The sequence below is a fragment of the Urocampus carinirostris genome, chromosome 9 (genome assembly GCF_059441175.1).
Source record: "Urocampus carinirostris isolate Australia breed hairy pipefish chromosome 9, RoL_Ucar_1.0, whole genome shotgun sequence".
Lineage (NCBI taxonomy): Eukaryota > Metazoa > Chordata > Actinopteri > Syngnathiformes > Syngnathidae > Urocampus > Urocampus carinirostris.
In genome coordinates, this window is record NC_142357.1 from 14,895,100 (window position 1) to 14,915,281 (window position 20,182).

At 40.0% G+C, this 20,182-nt stretch overlaps 1 protein-coding gene across 1 annotated transcript in view; it reads right to left on the reverse strand.

Annotated features, from left to right (window-relative positions):
- Positions 1–825: 825 nt before the first annotated feature.
- The window catches only part of slc24a6a (solute carrier family 24 member 6a), a 28,053-nt gene continuing 8,696 nt past the window's right edge, over positions 826–20,182 (reverse strand). The window contains exons 3-17 of the mRNA XM_088344609.1: positions 17,993–18,069; positions 17,831–17,905; positions 15,331–15,415; positions 12,788–12,891; positions 12,635–12,709; positions 12,357–12,382; positions 12,230–12,283; positions 9,079–9,215; positions 5,361–5,449; positions 4,671–4,923; positions 4,425–4,591; positions 3,882–3,996; positions 2,124–2,236; positions 1,426–1,491; positions 826–1,340 (exon numbers count right to left, since the gene is read on the reverse strand). Coding sequence (XP_088200735.1) covers positions 1,230–1,340; positions 1,426–1,491; positions 2,124–2,236; positions 3,882–3,996; positions 4,425–4,591; positions 4,671–4,923; positions 5,361–5,449; positions 9,079–9,215; positions 12,230–12,283; positions 12,357–12,382; positions 12,635–12,709; positions 12,788–12,891; positions 15,331–15,415; positions 17,831–17,905; positions 17,993–18,069 — 1,547 coding nt within the window. The 3' untranslated portion in view covers positions 826–1,229. The remainder of the gene's footprint in view (positions 1,341–1,425; positions 1,492–2,123; positions 2,237–3,881; positions 3,997–4,424; positions 4,592–4,670; positions 4,924–5,360; positions 5,450–9,078; positions 9,216–12,229; positions 12,284–12,356; positions 12,383–12,634; positions 12,710–12,787; positions 12,892–15,330; positions 15,416–17,830; positions 17,906–17,992; positions 18,070–20,182) is intronic.

Genomic DNA, 20,182 nt, shown 5'->3' on the forward strand with positions numbered 1-20,182 from the left:
TATTACTATTTGTACAGTACGTTTTTGTCACAAAATTAAGAGGGTCTGCAACCTCGTACCTGCGAGTATCAGATGGCCCCTGAAGAACACCTAAGTAGCCCGCAAACAGGTTCTTAACAATGACCCTTAACTGGTGAGCTATTTTATTTTCCGGGAAATTTGATTTCAAACTGGCATGTTTCAGTGGTTGACTAACTTTATTTTAACTACTAAATGTCACTACATGGTTATAACATTGTAATCACATGTTTTAGAATTGTATCAAACCTGTAGCCCTCCACACCAATAAGAAACAAAAAGTAGCTCTCAGCTTCAAAAGGGTTGGACAATACTTTTTGTATTCAAGTAGTGGAGTATTTATATGTATAATAATTGTGAAAATAAAGGTTTTTACTTCACGCATTTCACCTAACAGGGGTGCTTTTTGGAACCCAACCCCCATGATAAACAAGGGATTACTGTACTCGTAGGTAGAGATATTAGCATTTATTTCACATATGAGCTTTACTTCAGACATCATTGTCCACCATCTTGCCCGGGTATTGATGAACCTCAAAAAGGTTGAGCAAAAAATGAAGTAAAATGGTGCATTTTGCTCACTCGGTTTGTCGTTTGTATTCTTCCTTGTGCTTTTTTAGCACTTGTTTTCGGCTGCACTACGCCGTACAGCGATATCTAATGGTCGATACCACACACTGTCCCTTTAAAGTATCCTATTTTTGCAGTGCAATTTTAAGGTTCAGCTAAACAGTACCTCTTCCCAAAAATAAATCAGTATACGCAGTCAAGTCAATGCAAGTATTGAAAACTCAATTCAAAATGATCTTCACATATTGCAGCATTTTAATCAAGCTCACAACACCCTCTTGACAGATGTTCAGATTCATCAAAACATGTTTCTTCTTCTCTGAACAGATTCTGCTTGTGCACAAAGCCAACACATACATTCAATAGCTAGCACGTGACCAAGTACCACAAATCAAATGCATGAATAAGAATTTTAAAAAAGCTACTACATGCTATGTTTGCCAGTAATGAACAGTTTCTGCACAATACAAAGTTCAAGTAGAATAGAATAAAAAGTGTTTTTGTTTCAAGCCTTGGTGGTGAGCAGCAGTGAAAGTACAAAACCATGTAAAATACTTTTTTATATATATATAAAAGGATTTCATAGACATGAGGTGTGAAATTCATTCCAGAAAAACAAAAACCTGTGTGCGTGCTGCATTTCACAACTTCTCAAAGCCGATGGAGCAAAAGAGGAAGATGGCGTAGAGGAGCATGAGCCAGAGGCCCAGCCTGCGGTCCAACTTCCAGCGGTTCAGATGCACGCACAAAACCTGCACAAGATTTAGCATTCATTCATTCTTCCAGGATTTCGAGCCTGTTGATAAATCCGACACATTTTGAGTCCCGTGTGTTTACCGTGAGTATTACTGAAGCCAAGAGCAGAATCACAGAGTAGATCAAGCCCTTGCTGTTAATCGTCACCTAAAGAAACATATGTATCTGGTCACTTTACAATCAGTTTCACGAGGACTGCATCCTGTTGTCGACAACACTTTGCAACTCTACTGTCGTTACTACCGTCTATACCTAAATCCCTTCCATGTAAGTACGTGTCTCTGTCTCTGATAAGGCGCATTAATTTTGTAATGGACCTTATTTATTTTTGTTAAAATTAGTGACCCAAACAACCACCAGTTTGTGCTTGTGAGCAGGGTAAGGAACATTTTTTTAACTGTACTGTATGACCAGTGTATATAGCTGTACCCTCACATATATATTTGTTGGTGTGAGTAGACAGACTTACAATAACACAGACTTGTAACTTCTTTGTTGATTGGATTGACTTTGATGATCTGATCGAACAGTTGTTTTCAAGAGAAAAAAAATAAGACGTTGGTACAGTTACTCAGTACTTGTAGTTTTTTTCTCAAAGTACTTTTGTACTTTTCCTCAAGTAATTATTTGGAGGAATACTTTGTATTTTTACTTATTATTCTGAAGTAAGAGTAGTTTTACTTGAGTAAAATGTTTGGCTACTCTACCCACCTCTGCACACTAGCCCAACATCCATAATGAGAATAATCTGTGGACTACAATAAACTACTGTAGTTTACCACTGAGCCGTAGCTGACAACGAGAGTCCTCAGTGCCCAGGGGAAGCCCAAGCCGAGTAGCACATCGAAGATATTACTGCCGATGGAGTTGGAAACGGCCATGTCGCCCAAGCCTGCCGGGGTTAAAAGGTTGCAGTGAGCGCAGCAGACCGTAGTCACTAACAAGTCCAAACCTGCGTTTCTCAACTGGTAGGTTGCCATCCACTCTTGGACCCTTTTTCAGTGTGTTGCTTTTGCCTTAGCAAAATAATGCTAAGAAAAAAACTGGGGGTCAATCACACTCTTTAACAGTAGATGGCGATAATGGCTCAGCTTGAACCCTTCTTCCTGTTAAGAAAATCAGCGCTGTCCCCATAGTGTATGAGAGGGACCACGTCTTATTTTGTGCATTTCGTTTACTTCTTTTGCCCGTGATAGAGGGTCAAGAATGTTAGTGAAAGGGGGAAAGATGGGTCGTAAACAGTGACAACAACCACGGTAAATTTACGAAATATGAAAATGGTGGACAAGGGTCTTCTGTTGCGCTGCTTAAAGGTACAGTAAATGGTCCAAACATGATTATTTTTTTCATCCATTTTACCACTATATTAATATTTATTTTCTGAAATATATGATTAAATAATTATCATTATTTTGGGTACATATTCCTTTTAGTGTGTGGCTATTTTAAAGTAGTTTTAGGAAGTTGGCTTATGCACAATGTAGGCTTATATAAGAGTATGTACGGTACTTGAAGTAGTTTCGGTTTTGCTAGTCCATTTTTTTAGAAAATGAACTTCCCGTTCAAAGGTTTGGGGTCACTTACAGATTTCCTTATTTTTGAAGGAAAAGCATTAAGACAACATGAAACTTAACGGAAATACATTTTATACATTGCTAATTTGGTAAATGAATTTTAGCTGAAAATGTCTGTTTTAATGCAACATCTACATGTGTACAAAGGCCCATTTTCCAGCAACTAGCACTCTAGTGTTTTAATAGCACCTTGTGTTTGCTAATTAGGTTAGAAGGCTAATCAATAATGTTGGCACGACTTAAAACCGTTTAGCTAGTTAGAGAACCTATAAAACTGACCTTCCTTGGAGCAAGTCTAGAGCATCGCAATTGTGGGTGTAATTAAACTTTCAGAATGGCCACAAAAGGAGAACTTTCATGTGAAACTTGACAGTCTGTTCTTGTTCTAAGAATCGAAAGGCTATTTCATGCGATAGATTACTAAGAAACAGAAGATCTCCTACAATGGTGTGTACTACTTCCTTCAGAGAACAGCACAGAGTAGAAGAGAAGCAGGAGGCCCCATTGCACAACCCAGCAAGAGGACAAGTACATTAGGGTCTCGAGGTTGAGAAATAGATTCCTCTCAGGTCCTCAACTTGCAGCTTCTTTAAATACAAGTAGAACCCACAAAGCACACAGTCGACATCTAAAGTTAAGAGGCAACTCTAAGATGTTGACCTTAGAGGAAGAATGGCAAACAAAATAACAACGGAGTGACCAACAGAAGGAAGGAAGACAGACTTTGGACAACTCATTTGATGAATTAAAGTTTGACTTTTTCATGTAAAACACAAAATTTTCTGGGTAACCCCAAACGTTAATAAATTCCACTATCTCTGCTTTTAACTCCACAAATGTTTCATTCAATAGATGAGAAGTGTGAGTTTTTTTCTTATTTTAGGTCACAGCGTGTAATTAGATCAGAATAGTCAAATTAATTGAGGACCACTGGTCCAAACAAGGTCACGGGAAAACACGCACCACGTCGGGCGACGATGAGACTGGCCATGCAGTCGGGTACGCTGGTGCCGGCTGCCAGGAAGGTAATACCCATGATGACGTCCGGAATTCCCAGGGTGTAGCTGATGATGGTCACCTGAACAAGGAGGTAAGTAGTACCTGATTTTGGGATTCTGAGATGTAATTGTATCTGCGTATCAAACCTTTTTTCAATTATTTTTTGTCTCATTTTCCAAGACAACATTAAGTACAAATGAGACATGAAATTCCACTATTTTTGGGGGTACGCAACCTCCGTGAAAAATGAGGGATTAGTCATCATGTTTTTGTGGTTGACCTAGTCAATTTTTTTACCTAAATTATTCACTTAAGCGTCCTCGTTGTTGAGCATGAGCATCTGTGATGCTACTGTAGTTGCTGCTAATGCTTGAAGCAGTGAAGCCAGCAGATGAAGTCAGCATCCGCTATCCAATGTTGTATTTCTTACATTGTCCCAAATTGGAATTCATCTTGCCAAGACCTGTTTGTGTGTGTGTGTGTGTGTGTGTATGCTGTGCTTCATACCATCCAGACCATGAGGTAGGAGAAGAGGGCGATCCAGAGAGTGGAAGCCAAGAAAGTAAGCAGGAACCAGCGTTCCCACTGCGGAAGTTTACAATCGGGCACCGTGCAATGGAGCAAAAGGCTGACCGGCCAGGAGAGCATCCATTTGGCCCGCACACACCATCCATCTGACCACATCAACACAATCACGGTGGAAAAGTCATTTAGCGATCTCACGGATAATCGAGTCAGCGAATGAAGCCTCACCTGGCATAACAAAGGGCTTGAAGGGCGCGTCCTCGTCTTCTTCACCATCCTGCTCTTCGTTCTCCTCTTCGTCTTTTGCTAGAGCCGGACTTCCGCCCTCCTTTCCCGCCCTCTCGCTCGCATCCGAAGGCTGACCGTCCGTCTCGGACACCGCGCCGTTTTCTGTCCCCCCCGGTCCCCCTGCGCCACAGCAGTCTTCCGCCGAGGTTCCACCTCCTTTGGCCCTGGCCTCAGCTCGTATCAGTCGCTGCCTCTATTAGGAGAAAGAGCGTGCAAGTGAGGATGGAGGTAGTATTGTAGCCTACGAATTCTGAAGTAAAAAGAAGTCTTTCTGAGTGAATAAGTGGTGCCTGGCTTTGGCAACATCAAGTGGACATTTTAAAAACAGTAAGTCTTGACATGATGCATTTTTCTCTTGTGCTTCTTTCAGCATTGTCTCGCTGGCCACGAATTTGACACTTGTGACCTAAGGTATGTCACAAATTGCAAACAGTTCAACACAGACCCCCAAAACCGACGCAGTTGTTGTTTAAATGGTTGATGATCTCACTTGGAGGATGTAGCAGGGGAGAGTAGGACGCAAGCCATGCAGTGCATGCAGTGTATACCTCGCTGATGAGCGTTCATCCCGCCATGCGCAGGCGAGTTTTGGGGGGGGGAATGCGATGTGATGAGAAGGCGGAGGCTTGCCTCTGAGAAGCTCAGTTGGTTTGGATGCTTCTTCAGCAGCTCGTCCACTCCGGCCAGCCCCGGATCCTGGCCGGCTACCGCGCACGAGTCTGACCCACGAGCGGACCCAAGGAGAAGGAAATAAAAGGATCATTAAAAAAAAAATAAACAAGAAAAAACAGATACAGCAATCCCTCGCTGTATTGGGTTTACTTATCCTGGTTTCACTACTTAGCGGATGTTCATCATGTATTGTGTTCTGCATTCTGATTAGCTTAGCAGTCGCTCCGCCCTTTTTATGCTTGTGTCTGCCTGCACGTCAATGATTTTGTGGTTGTAAGACCCCATGACGAACATACATTATGTATGAGCAAATCATCTTTTAATTCCTCAAAAGCCATCATGTCAACAAAAGACGTAGCAGCTGGGGCAAGAAGGCATCGGGATTAAGGGCTATACAAATAAAAATGACTTGACTTGACTTCTTCCCGCTAAACTCGCTCTAAAGCCGCATGTGGCAATGTATAAATAGATGCTCCCTGGTGCTTTTAAAAAAACATGTGATGGAAAATTAGACTGGTTCTGGACAAGGTCAAACAGGACACATTCTTAACATTTTTTGAATGAGTATAGATAGACCCGGTATGTGTTTCTTGCAGTTCCAGCCTTTTTAAATTTTGGTCTACATTGCTTTGAGTGCCAGACTGGAAAGTAAATGCAGTTTTACATGAGTTCCACATGATGGCGACAAAGTATCATGTGAAGTGGATTGTGCCCTTAATACAGTTATGCAAGTCAAGTCATGTTTATTTGTATAGCCCTTACTCACAAAGAGTCTCAAAGTGCTGCACAGGTCAAAGACTATTGCAAACTACAGACTATTATGACACCATCCCCTCATCTAAAAGCTCCAAATAATACACATATCAACATAAAATATAGGTTATTCATATATTATCGAGTAGAAGTCTGTTTTAAGCCTAGATTTAAACATTTCCACTGAGGTTGCAGATCGAATCTCAGGGGGAAGAGCATTCCACGGCACCGGGGCCCGGATGGAGAACGCGCTCGAACCTGCGGTTCTCTTCTTGGCTCTTGCGATCACTAGTAGACCAGCATTTTCAGAGCGAAGGCTCCGGACCGGAACATAGGGGGAAATCAAATCTGAACGATATAAGGGAGCAAGCCCATGCATGATTTTGTATGCTACCAACAGAACCTTAAAATCACATCTTAAGCTAACAGGGAGCCAATGCAGGTTAGCTAAAATCGGGGTCATGTGATCTAACTTTTTTGTCTTAGTTAAAAGCCTCGCTGCAGCATTTTGTACCAGCTGAAGGCTCTTGATTTTGGACTTCGGGAGACCGGAGAGTAGTGCATTACAGTAATCGAGACGGGAGGTAACAAACGCGTGAATTATAATCTCCGCATCCGAGTGAGACAGCGTAGGGCGAATTGTAGCAATGTTGAGAAGATGGAAGAAAGCGGTTCTCGTAATATTCTTCACGTGTGTTTGACGGGACAGGTCGGGGTCAAATATGACACAATAAAACAATAAGATATTTTCCATCAATCCATCCATTATCTGCACCACTTATCCTCAGCAGGGGGGGCTGGAGCCCATCCCAGCCATCTCCGGGCACTGGGCAGGGGACACCCTGAACTGGTTGCCAGTCACAGGGCACACAGACAACTCACATGCTCATTCACACCTAGGGACAATTTGGACCGGCCAATTAACCTGACATGCATGTTTTTGGAATGTGGGATGTAACCCACGCAAGCACGGGGAGAACATGCAAACTCCACTTAGGAAGGTCCGATCTCATGACTTCAGAACTGTGTTACACACGCACTAACCACTGCGCTGCCCTGCTGTCCAAGATTATTTTTAAAAGTGTAATTTTACAATATAGAGGTTTGTTGTGAAATGTTATATAGTACAGTATTTTATTTGTTAAACAAATACTTCAGCCTGTTATTTGTTTGTTATTTGTTTTCAATGTAAAATAGATTAGAGTATTGAACTAATATATAAATAAAGGTTTCTACTTTTTAGGTTTTAACTGTCATTGGACCTTTTTAGAACGAGGTCATACTTAACAAACTAGAAACTACAATGAAAAATGCTTTTCATTTGCATAGCTTTTCATCAATTTAATTACGTTTTCGAGCAAGTTTGTCAATTTGTATTAACTTTTATGGTTAGTAGCTTTTATTTCACAAAGGGTTTTTTTCTTTAAAAGTACTTTTTACACATTCTAGAATTTTTCTCATTTTATATGTTGTATAGTAGACGCCTGGTATACTACATAAATCCATTCTAAGATGGAGATCACAAAGATAATTTTTCTTATAGCAGTAGATAGAAACCTATTGCGATAAGCTAATGCCTTCAGAAGCCACATTAGCCCAGATGAAAACAGCAAGTACTACTTAAGTGTAATACACGCGGAAAGGATAAAATGAAATTGGATGTAGGTATACCTGTAAAGGAAAAATGTTATATTTAACTTTTCGGTATCTGGTATTGTCATTGAACATCCCAGTTTTCACTTTTCATTTTGGAATGCCATTTTTCCCCCCTTTTGGAATACTAATTGTAGTTGTTTTGTTGGTTTTTGTTAACTCTAATAACATGCTACAGAACTCCAAGGCCTTTTTTTCATGTCATACAAAAAATATTGAAAACTGGTCATGAGAATAACGCTGCAGCGCCGATGAACTGGCCTCATCGGGCTTAATTAGAATTGTCATTGATATCAACGTTGTGACACATTGTTTGCAACGAGATTAGACATGGCACTCCAGGGTTAAGCATGTTATCTACAGACTTTGAGATGAAAAAGGAGGAAACAATAATAGAGATAAATAAGCAAAATTAGTATTTATAAAGTTATAATAATAATGCAATGAAAAAAAAGAAAGTGCTTAAGAGTTGAAGATATTTCCTCATTGAATTTTGTTTGTCATTTTGTTAGTAGAACTTAGTGGATTTAGCGGTTTAGGTTCGCATATCAGTAATGTCACACAGAGGACGCTTTACATAGACAACAATGGCGAGTACCAGTTATCAAAGAAAGATCTCAGTGCTCTCATCCGATTCCGAGCTCCTCTCTTATCGAACCAACAGAACCGCTAGAAGCTCAGACTTGTCTGACAATTATTCGCAGGAGCTGCAAACTCCCTATTTCAACCTACCTCATCTCCCTTACTTCTTCCCGCCCCAACGTGGAGAAAGAGTCCCAATTATCAAAGAAGATGTCATCCAATTCCGGTCCGGCCACCATCCCTCATGGGAAGACGGCAACATTTGAGGGGGAAGCGCAAAGGTGATCGGTGCACTTCAGGCTTTGGTGCCTCGCACCCTAGAATTCCCGTTACCACTGCCGACTGGAATTCTCTTTCAGTAAGTTAAGGGGCCTCCCACTTGCGAGTCTAACGCTTTGGAGGGTTATCCTCAGACGCCTCGAGTTACTCAACAGTGACCAGATGATGGAGGTGCTATATCAGAGTCAGATAAAGAGGCTTCTGCTTCTACTGGTAACCATGGAAACCAGTACCAGCTGTTTCATGTGGAGGAGTAAACGCCCATCCCAAAAAACAGCCTGGGAAGGGATGAGCGCCGCCCAAGGCACACCACAGTAAGCGGCGCCCTGACGACCCAAGCGGTTAAGGAATTCGTGAACCGATTTAAAAACACTAAAGGTCTTTGACTCCTGGTAAACTAGATACTTACCCGACTTGAGCAGCACGATGTCGGCGTCGCAGTCGCTTGCATTCCCCACCGCTGTTGCACGGCGCAAACCGCTCAAACACGGCTCCCCGACCCGGCTGAAGGTTCGCTCCACCAGGTTGGACAACGTAGCATTAAACCTGCACACATGCATAAACACAAGATATTTTTGAGCACGTCTTCTTAAATGGCAGGAGAAGTACACCTGCAGTAGAGGTAAGATCTTGGGCTGTCCCCGGGGTTAGGCTCAAAATATCAATAATTCGGGCCGGTCGGGCTTCTGTCTTACGTTTGTTTTATTTGTGGGATCTACACAGCTTGCACTTAATTTTACTCAAGTTTACCAAACAATCAATTTAACTCTAAATCACTTAATCCAAAGAAATTTGCATCCCCGGAATTGGGGTAAAAAACGCACGGCTTCTTCCTTCCAGCTCCCTCACGTCAGACGTCATTTCTGCTTCTTTCCAATAGCTTACACGTTTTACAAATTTGCAGCTTTTCATCCAAATTATTTACTATTTGCAGCTTGTAATCTACAGAATATGATTTTCTTTTCGGTGACGTCGCCAAGATGAGCACTCCTTCAGGTACTGCACTTGCAGGGCACAATTGATTTGAGGGACTTGGCTCCAAAACCCCATATTTGATACGTTTTTGTTTTAGATCATTTCATATTGTGTAAGCAGTATAACAACTTTTGTATGGGAAAAATAAAAAAATAATAATGTTTTTGTTAGCCCAATCTCCATCCATCCATTATCTGCACCGTCTTGCCCATTTCGGGTCTTATCCTGATCGTCTCGGTCACTGATGGCAGATGATAACAAAATCGTAGATTCTAGTACTGATCCGGTTTTCTACTTTTGCTGCGAGTAAATAGGTGCAGTGTTGTGTTTGTAAGGTTTGTTATCACTAAATGGAGGGAATTGCAATCATTAATAGAATAAAAATTGGCTTTGGTTGACAGGCATGAATATATGAAAAGTGAATCCTTAAAATGATGAGCTTTTATTAATATTTGACCACTCTATGTCACATATTGTGTAGTGCAACCCAAAACCAGTGCTACAAAGCGCAAGGAAGAGTACCAACTATGGAGACTCAAAGTGACCAAAACACACTATTATCTCTCTTTTTTTTTTGCCCAGCCTTCAAGTTTTTTGGGGGAGTGCGGGGAGTTCACCCATAGCACCAAAATGGCAGCACATCATGCTAGCTCCCTCTAGGTGAGCCGCATGTTATGTACAGTATAAAAAAATAAAATAAAAAAAAAACCTCGACCTATGATTTTTTTTTTCAAAGCAAGTTTATATGAGAGGTCATGTTTTTTATGTTAATTGATACATATTTTTTGTGTGTTTTTTTTTTCAAACAAATTAAGTTTTTTACCACTGTGAAACACTAGATAATACTTAAAATCAGAACCTGGCCAAATCACTGGTTAAGGAGGGTATCAGACTAAAAACAGTATTTTGCAGTAGGTAAATTGATAAAAACATAGGTTGAAAAACTTTGAGCTAAAATACAGTTTGGTTTCCCAATTGACAGTAGTTGTTTTTATCAAAATATCTTGAGAAAGAGTCTTTTTTTATGGCTCAGGAAGAAATGCATCTACATTCATTTGGCAAGTAATTTAGTTGTTATTTTGAATTACATTATATTTACAACTTTTGTAAAATTGGGAAAATGCTACTTGCAATGACCGTATTATCATAATGTATAATTATTTACCAGTAGAACCTCTTGACTTGAGAAATATTAAAATATTGTGGGTTGGTACACCCTTTTCATGGCTAAATTCAAGCACTTTTAAGGAAATTCACCAGTACCATTAAAATAAATCCAGTGTGAATCATGTGTTTTGCAAAACCACAAAAGAAATTTGCAATTTTCATAAGCGATCTTTAATCTAGCATGTGCATTTTTCAACACATACCTGGATATAGTAGTGGATGTGAATACAGATGTAAATATTTGTAAAATAGCGGTAATATGTAGCTTACATTTTCAGTTGCATTTTCAGTTCTTCCCATTATAATCTACCACTAGGAAACGCTACCTTATTTTTATAAATGTCCATAATTGAACCCTAATGCTTGCACTAATACACATTTCATAGTGCCCTGTTTAGGTGTAGCATACAGAGGTCCTCTTGGGCGCAACCCGTAGGGGGCGATGACACTTCATAGGACAATGCAGTACAGTAATCCCTCGGTTATCGCGGTTAATGGGGACCAAAACCACCTGCAAAAAGTGAAAATCCGCGAAGTAGCGACGCCCCTTCAAAAATGCTTAATATATATATATATATATATATATGTATTTTTTTTTTATTATTTTATTTTATTATTATTATTTTTTAGACCTGCGAAGCTCTGAACCCGCGAACGTGAAACCATGAAGTAGCGACACCCCTTTAAAAATAGTTAAAAAAAAATATATATATATATATCTCATCTCATCTCATTAGCCGTACCGCTTATCCTCATTAGGGTCGCGGGGGGGCTGGAGCCCATCCCAGCCATCTCCGGGCAGTGGGCAGGGGACACCCTGAACTGGTTGCCAGCCAATCGCAGGGCACACAGGGACAGACAACTCATTCGCTCATTCACACCTATGGACAATTTGAACCGGCCAATTCACCTGAAATGCATGTTTTTGGAATGTGGGAGGAAACCGGAGTGCCCGGAGGAAACCCACGCAAGCACGGGGAGAACATACAAACTCCGCACAGGAAGTCTGGTGCTGGATTTGAACCCACGACAGGTTCCCATGACATGAACTGTGCCGCACAAGCGCTAACCACTGCGCCGCCGTGCTGCCCTATATATATATATATATATATATATATATATATATATATATATATATATATTTATTTATTTATTTATTTATTTTAAAGACCCGCGAAGCTCTGAACTCGCGAACGTGGAACCGCGAAGTAGCGAGGTCCCACTGTACAAACTAATACCAGCTGTCGATCTCAAGGGAAGATGCAATGGCAAAGCGAAATCACTAGGACATTTTGGACAATTTCCTGCTGTTCGTCAAACATGTTCTCCCAGCAAACCACACTGGTTGAAAAACGCAACTTTTAAATGCATGGTAATTTATTTTATTGAAACAAGGTATGACAGAAGAGTTGACTTACTTCATAATGATAATGTATATCGCATACATCGATATCAGTATTATGGTTTCCCACCTGCAGAGGCAAATACACGCATTTAGAAACACTCGGCAAGTGTATGTCCTCTAATTACTGATCTTGGACTTACCATTGCACTATTTCATCGTAGATCACCTGCAAAATCGCAAGAAGATAAAAGGAAATTGAAAAAAAAATTCTCCTCACTCTTAATATACACACACAGTTGCACTTATATGGGCACTGCCAAGCTGTACTTGCACAAGACACACCACAGGTGGCCCTACGACTTTTAAACGATAGTGTATGTATAGTTTCTGGTCTCTCATAGGAGAATATATTATATTTTCTAGTTAAACATGTACGCTTTTAATACAGAAACTTAGGTTTGCCAGCAGGATTTCTCACCACAATGAGCACGATGATGGACAAGATGTAGAAGACAGCGTCGCGAAACAAAGGCCACCAGCTCAGAGAGATCGTCTTAAAAGAGAAGAAACAAATGTTCATTTATCCTTTCCCGGCAAAGGTGACCTCAAGGTTGTGTGGCGTGCACGAGACCTGTCCTGCAAAGACGCCGCAAATACCGATGATGACCAGGATGTTGAAGACGGCCGAGCCCACGATGGTGCCGACGCCTACGTCCCCTTTTGTGATGAATACTCCTAAAATCACATTTAAAGGCAAGACGCCAGTGTGCAGAAAACCGAAGGCCACAAATTGTTATCCAAATTAATAAGCTTAAACTTTAGTAGGCAGCATGGCGGCGCAGTGGTAGGCGCATGTGCGGCACACTTCTGAGGTCATGAGATCAAACCTCCAGTGCGGAATTTGCATGTTCTCCCCATGCTTGCGTGGGTTGCCTCCGGGCACTCCGGTTTCCTCCCAGGTTCCAAAAACATGCGTGTTAGGTTAATTGCACGGTCCAAATTGTCCCTACGTGTGAATGAGCTAGCGGGTTGTCTGTCTCAGTGTGCCCTGCGACTGGCTGGCAACCAGTTCAGGGTGTCCCATGCCCACTGCCTGAAGATAGCTGGGATGGGCTCGAGCACCCCCGCGACCCTACTGAGGATAAGCAGTGCAGATAATGGATGGAAACTTTAGTAGACACATAAAATAAAGACATCATGGATTTTAAATTTGCAAGAAGGACTGGGACAAGGAAATGCTTTAAGATAAGCTATAAGATAATTTTATCCCTGTTTTAAGGCCCTCGCCTTTCTTTTGATTAAATCTTCAAGGTTACAAAAAGCAGATCCGACCTAAGGGGTGTGGAAATCAAATAACAGCAACATGATTGGCCGATACCGACAATTATTAAACAGTTAAGACAACAAACCACAGTGCACAATAATAGTCAAAATCACAAACTGGCATCTTATAAAATCTCCTTTGCAGGTATTCGATATTAAAAACAGAATAAACTTATCACAGATCCATCTTGTTTTGAGCAAAGACGCAAACAGATAACATTCTCTAAAATATGTGCGACCGCCTGAGAATTATGATGTTGGCTGATATAGAAAAGCAGAACATGCGACAAAATGCTGTTTTACTGCTTGAATCAAATCAGACCAGTTCAGGCAACCGGCCACAAAGTAAAAAATAAAAAGGAAGAGAAGCTTTACTCCAATTCTGAGAAATGTTCCATCATTAATTGGTGCATAAAAGCTATGTGTGACAATATACAACTGCCCCCCACCCACACACACACACACAAACAAAAGATACAACCACCACCACCCACCCCATTTCATATTTCATTTCTCAGATAAGATTTTGCCTTTATTCATTTGTTTTTCATTCATGAACTAGATTTTACGGACCATAAAGTGCACCTAAAAACCCCAAATAGGCAAGAAATTCAAAGTGTGAACCTTATATACCAAACTACGGTGGATAAGATTGGAAACACTACACCATGTATTACAGTGAGCTACTGTATTTGTGCAAAGATTGATCATTTGATATGCATTGCTGATGGACATCGCAAAACATTGTCCGCAACGCTAATCGAACCCATGAGTGTCAACACTCAACCATTAAATGCGAAGTCAGAGTTGTCCTCAGATACCCCAGATAGTTGTTTCCCTTGTCGTGCTGTTTTGAGTTTATTTACATTTTTCTGGCACCATGAGTAAAAATAGTGGCATATTTAGATCAAATCTAATAATCTCTTTTCATATGTTATACTGTATGTATCACTAGTGGTTTTGTGTTTAAATTTCTGTGCTCTCACCTTGCATCTAATATTTTGCTATCTTGGTCAAGATTGACTGAGTATTCATTGCACAAATATATTCATATATAAATATGCATCAAATAAATATGGTAGCTCTTACAGTAGTAATAATTCACTGCGTCTTATAGTCCAGTGCGTCTTATAAGGTAATCTCTCACTGTATCGAGGTACTGGTACTTTAGCAGAATTTCATCGTGCTTTGAGTCCTGCATTCTGTCTGGATAAACTGGATGCTTTCTATTGTCAAAAAGTTTGACCTCCCCACCTGCTAAACCTGCTCAGGAGCCACATGCAGGTCTTTGGCGCTCCCTCATGGCTCCCTGGCAATTTTCCATAACGTCCACATGATGGTGCCTAAATATCATGTAAAGTGAAGTGGATTGGGTCCTTAATTCATAAAGTTATTATTTTTAAGATTATAAACTGACAGTACCGAAGTTATTTTAAAAACATGTATGAAGTACAGTACAATTATTTGTAAAACAAATACTTGAGCTTGTGAATTGGGTGTGTTCTTGTGTGATAAATACATATTTGAATACTAAATAAATAAATCTATTTCGCAGATCATCACGTTTCGTGTGGGGTTCAGCCCCTCATTAACTGCAATAACAGACATAATATTGTAAATGAAAAATTATGGCAAAATACATTCTGATAAAGAAAATAATTTTTTTTTTTTTTTTGACATTTTTCAAAACACAAAATTTATCCTCACACTTCATTTTAAGGGAATTGCTTCCTTATTTTTGGACTTAGGACCATGACTTCCAATCAATGTTGCCGATGGCTTGAAATTTCCTGATGTATGATTGTGTTCATACTCGAACGAGTAAACCCATGAAATGGGTTGAGTACTGACCAATCAAGGAGGTGAAGAGCTCGGGGGCCGAACTCCCTGCGGCCATGAAGGTTGCCCCGGCCACATCCTGGCTGAGTTGCAGCTTCTAAAAAATTGAATATTTTGAATAGAAGATGGGAGGAAAAAAAGAGGTTCTTTCAAAAATTAAATCTTAAAACTGCATACTCTGAGGTAAAGACTCAATTAGAAGAAATTTAACAAAGTGAAAAGTGTGTAAAATCAAGAGTTTAAGTATATTTAACACTGAGATAAAGGTGTTCTGCTCAAGTGGTAAAGCACCTTTAACTCGGAGTTTAATGTGTAACGGTTTTAATACAAGAGTTGAAGCGCCTTTGAGAAAAGTGTTGAAGCCACTTTAACTCAAATGTCAAAGTAACTTTGAGTTAAGAAAATAGTTGAAGCTTTGAGCCTGTTTTTGAAGAGTAGAAGCAACTTTAAAGCTCTAACACAAGAATTAAAGTAGCCGCCCCTAATCATGTCTAAAGCTCAAGAGTTAAAGATTTAGTTTTAGCTCAGAGTTAAAAGGTGTGTTTACTATAAGAGGTGATGTATACTTAAATTTGAGTTAAGGAAATATTTGAACCTTTAAACTTGTTTTTGAAGGGTTAAACAAGCTTTAAAGCAGTTTAAGCAGCAGCTTTAGCCGCCAGTTTTAGATAGATAGATAGATAGATACTTTATTCATCCCCCAAGGGAAATTCACATTTCCAGCAGCATCCCTGAGCTGAGAACAATACAATAATAAAGCAAAAAGAATACAATATACAAATACCCAGTGTGACGTGCAAATGCCCACTGTAGCGTGTTATATAGAATAACTAAATAGTGCTACACAGAATACATATTGCAATAAGATTCGGTAATATGCAATATAGGTGGTGTGGTTTACTGTGGGCTTTTACTCTGACAGGTAGAGTTAAAGAGCCTCATGGCATGAGGAAGAAAAGATCTCTTCAGTCTGTCCGTGGAACAAGACAGTGACAGCAGTCTGTCGCTGAAACTGCTCTTCTGTCTGGAGATAATGCTGTGTAGTGGATGCGATGGATTGTCCATGATTGACCGCAGCTTTTCCAGTGCCCGTCTCTCAGCTACTGTTGTTAGGCTGTCCAGCTCTTTGCCCACAACAGAGCTCGCTTTCCTAGCCAGTTTATTGAGACGAGAGGCATCCTTCTTCTTGACGCTGCCTCCCCAACACGCTGTCGCATAGAAGAGGGCGCTTGCCACTACTGTCTCATAGAATATTTTCAGGAGCTTTTTGCAGATTTTGAAGGAGGCCAGCCTTCTGAGGAAGTAAAGTCGGCTTTGCCCTTTCCTACATAGAGCTTCTGTGTTGGCAGTCCAGTCCAGTTTGTTGTCCAGCTGCACACCCAGGTATTTGTAGGTCTGGACAAATTCTACACATTCTCCTTTGATGGTCACAGGAACCGGGTGAGTTCTGGTTCTCCTGAAGTCCACCACCATCTCCCTGGTCTTTGTGGTGTTCAAGTGCAGGTGGTTTGCGTCGCTCCATCGGACAAGTCCTGAATCAATTTCCTGTACTCCTCCTCCTGCCCATTTCTGATACATCCCACGATCGCAGTGTCGTCTGCAAACTTTTGCACATGGCAGGACTCAGAGTTGTACTTAAAGTCTGATGTATATAGAGTGAATAGGAACGGAATACTGTAGCTCAAGAGATTAAGCAGCTTTGATTCTAACTTTAACTAAGAGTTAAAAGGCGCTTTGATATAAAAGTTAATGTAGCTTTAACTTGGAGTTAAGGCAATAGTTAGGATTTAAACCTATTTTGTTGTTCAAAGCTTTAACTCGAGCGTATAAGCAGCAGCCTTAGCCAAGGCTATAGCTCAAGAGTTTAAACAGAAGCTTTCATTCTAGCTTTAACTCTGACTTTAAGCAACAGCTGAAATCTAAACATGCTCCTTTGAAGAGTTGAAGCATCTTTAACGTTTTAACCCAAGAGTTAAAGCAGCAGTCTTAATCTTAGCTATAGCTCAAACGTTTAAGAGGTAGCTTTTAATTCTAGCTTTAACTCAGAGGTGAAATGTGCCCCGATATAAAGGTGAATATAAATTTACATTAGTTAGTAGTTGAAGTTTTTAACCTGCTTTGTTTGAAGAGTTAAAGCAGCTTTAAAGCTTTAACTCAAGAGCGTAAGCTGACGCTTTAACCCCTGATAAAAAAAAAAGAGTTAACGCAGTATTTAATTTTAGTTTTAACTAAGGGTTAAAAAGTGCCTTAATACAAGAGTTGATGTAGCTTTAACTTAGAATTAAGGCAAAATTGAAACTTGAAACCTGTTTTGTTGAAAGTGTTAAAGCCGCTTTAAACAAGTTTAAGATTTAGAGCAGGTTAACTCAGAATAAGAGGTGGTTTAATATAAGAGATAATGTAACCTCAACCCTGAGTTAAGTTTGCTCCTACTTTTAAGCTCCAACTTCTGAGTTAAGGCATCAAATTTTACATTTTTTTTTGCAAATGCTTCACAATAAAACTCACCCACCTCTGAGACTTTTTCCAGCGATGGCACAAAATAAACATCACACACAATGGCCAGGGCATGAAACATGTAGACAGCCTGCAAAGATAGGTCGAGATGTGATTGTATTACTTTTTTGATTCAAGAAATGTTTCCACTGTTTATCTTAAGCAGTAGTTAACTCACGCAGAGCACATGGAGAAAGATGGCACCGTGTCTCCGTTGCTCCGGTGTGAAAATGTCTTGGGGAAACTCGCTGATAGCTGAACAAGAGACGACAACAGCAAATAGCGATCTATAAACCGAAGCGTTCCTAATTCGATTATTCGGGATTTCAACAACAGACTGAAAATCGGAAAATTCTGGTTTAAACCCGTTTGTCCTCGTGTTTTTTTGTTTTTTTGCTAGACATTCACAAGCATCAGCAGTGCACAAAGAGTGATTGAAAAAACCTCATTGCGGAAACTTTGCTCAGCGTATGACTAAGTCGCTTTACTTGCAGCACAAATTCGTTTTTTCAGCCTATTTTGTCCTTGTGACTCCTACACTTTTTCACTATCAGTTCTGCCATCTTACTGAGGTTTTCTCAATAATGCCATCCCAAAAGGCAAAACGATGACTTCTGATTGAGCGTCACGACCGGATAGGTCAGAGAATTGGGTGTGACAGATTTGAGGGCAAGGGTAGTATAAAGGAGCTATTGTCAGTATTTTGTTCAATGATGTCTGAATGAATGTTATATGGCTATTATAATTAGATGTTCGATGGCCTTGGGGGTAGGGCGCCCGACCCGAGCCTGGGAGGTTGCTGGTTCAAGCCTCTGCCGGATCATACCTAAGACTTACAACATTGGTACTCATTGCCTTCATGCTTGGGGCTCGGCATTAGGGGGTTTGGTCACCTAATGACTCCCAACACATCAGTTGGGTTGAGCGAAGGGGCTAGGAATCCCTTCCTCTGTATCAATCTCCCAGTAATGTGACAACCATTTGTTTTGTATTAATCATTAAACAAAAAATACAAATCCAATACAAATCAAACAAACGAAAAAAAAATCTCCTACCCCAGGCTCACCAAAACTCCCTCAAAAATTTGTTTTTTTTTTGCACTTAAAGGTAGTGTCGGTAACGTCATAATACTGTACTGGCTAATGCCATTTTCTGACTGAAATCATCATTGCAGCTCCTTTTGTTGCGCTTGCAAGTATGTGAAATTCTTTGACATGCTCAAATAAACCCTTCCTTTTTTAGGGTTCGGGTTGACATTTGGACTGTACTCTTTCTCACTTACACCGTTTTCATTGTAGAATAAAAGAAAACCGCCAGCATGGGCATGAAATCACTCCCCCCCATACCCATGCCTCCGTGGCCAGAACACCAAGAATAAAAGGAAGAAAAGCAGATAGGCGCGGCAGGGAAAAAATATAAAGGCTCTTTGAACTCAGTTGAGCATTGTTAATACATACTCAATAAAGAAATTATTACATTCAAAACTTGCTGTGGAATGCTCTTCCTCCTGAGATTCTGCAACCTCAGTGGAAATGTTTAAATCTAAGCTTAAAACACACTACTATTCTATAGCATATGAATAACTTATATTTTATGTTGACAATATTTGTGTATTATTTGCCCTCGTGTAGGTTTTAGATCAGGGGGTGGTGTCATAATAGTCTGTAGTTTGCAATAGTCTGATCTGTGCAGCCCTTTGAGACTCTTTGTGATTAAGGGCTATACAAGTAAACATGACTTGACTTGCCTTGACTTTAAGGACACCTAAAACTACACATGAGTACATGTAAGCAGCAGGATGGCGGATAATCACTGCAACTTCTGAGGCTTATGATATGTAAAAATGATTTCTCCAGTACTACAAAAATGCTACCAAAGAAAAACTGTAATACATAAATTCTACAGCAGAAATCCAACTACAGAAATACTATTAAAATACGAGAATAAAAATTCTACAAAAATACTACAGAAATACTTCAAAAATCCTTCTACGGAAATACAACCGAATGCCTGCAACAAAAACCCTACTAAAATTCTACTACGGAGATAATACAAAAATCCTACAAGTGAAATACAGTACTACACAAATATTACAAAAATGCAAATACAGTAAGACTACAAAACTGAATATCAAATTAAATGTTTGAAACAGATCTATAATTTGGTTTTGATTGTGAGCATTTCAAAACAAATGTAATGAAACTAATCCAATTAAATAAAAATATAAAAAAGATATATAACGTGTAAATGTCTGCATGTATATTCATTCAGAGAAAAATTGGTAAGGTGTTCAGGACCGGCCCCTTCTTGGATTATAATGAGGCCAGCGATTCAAGATGTTTACCCACGCCTGGTTTAAAGGGACAGT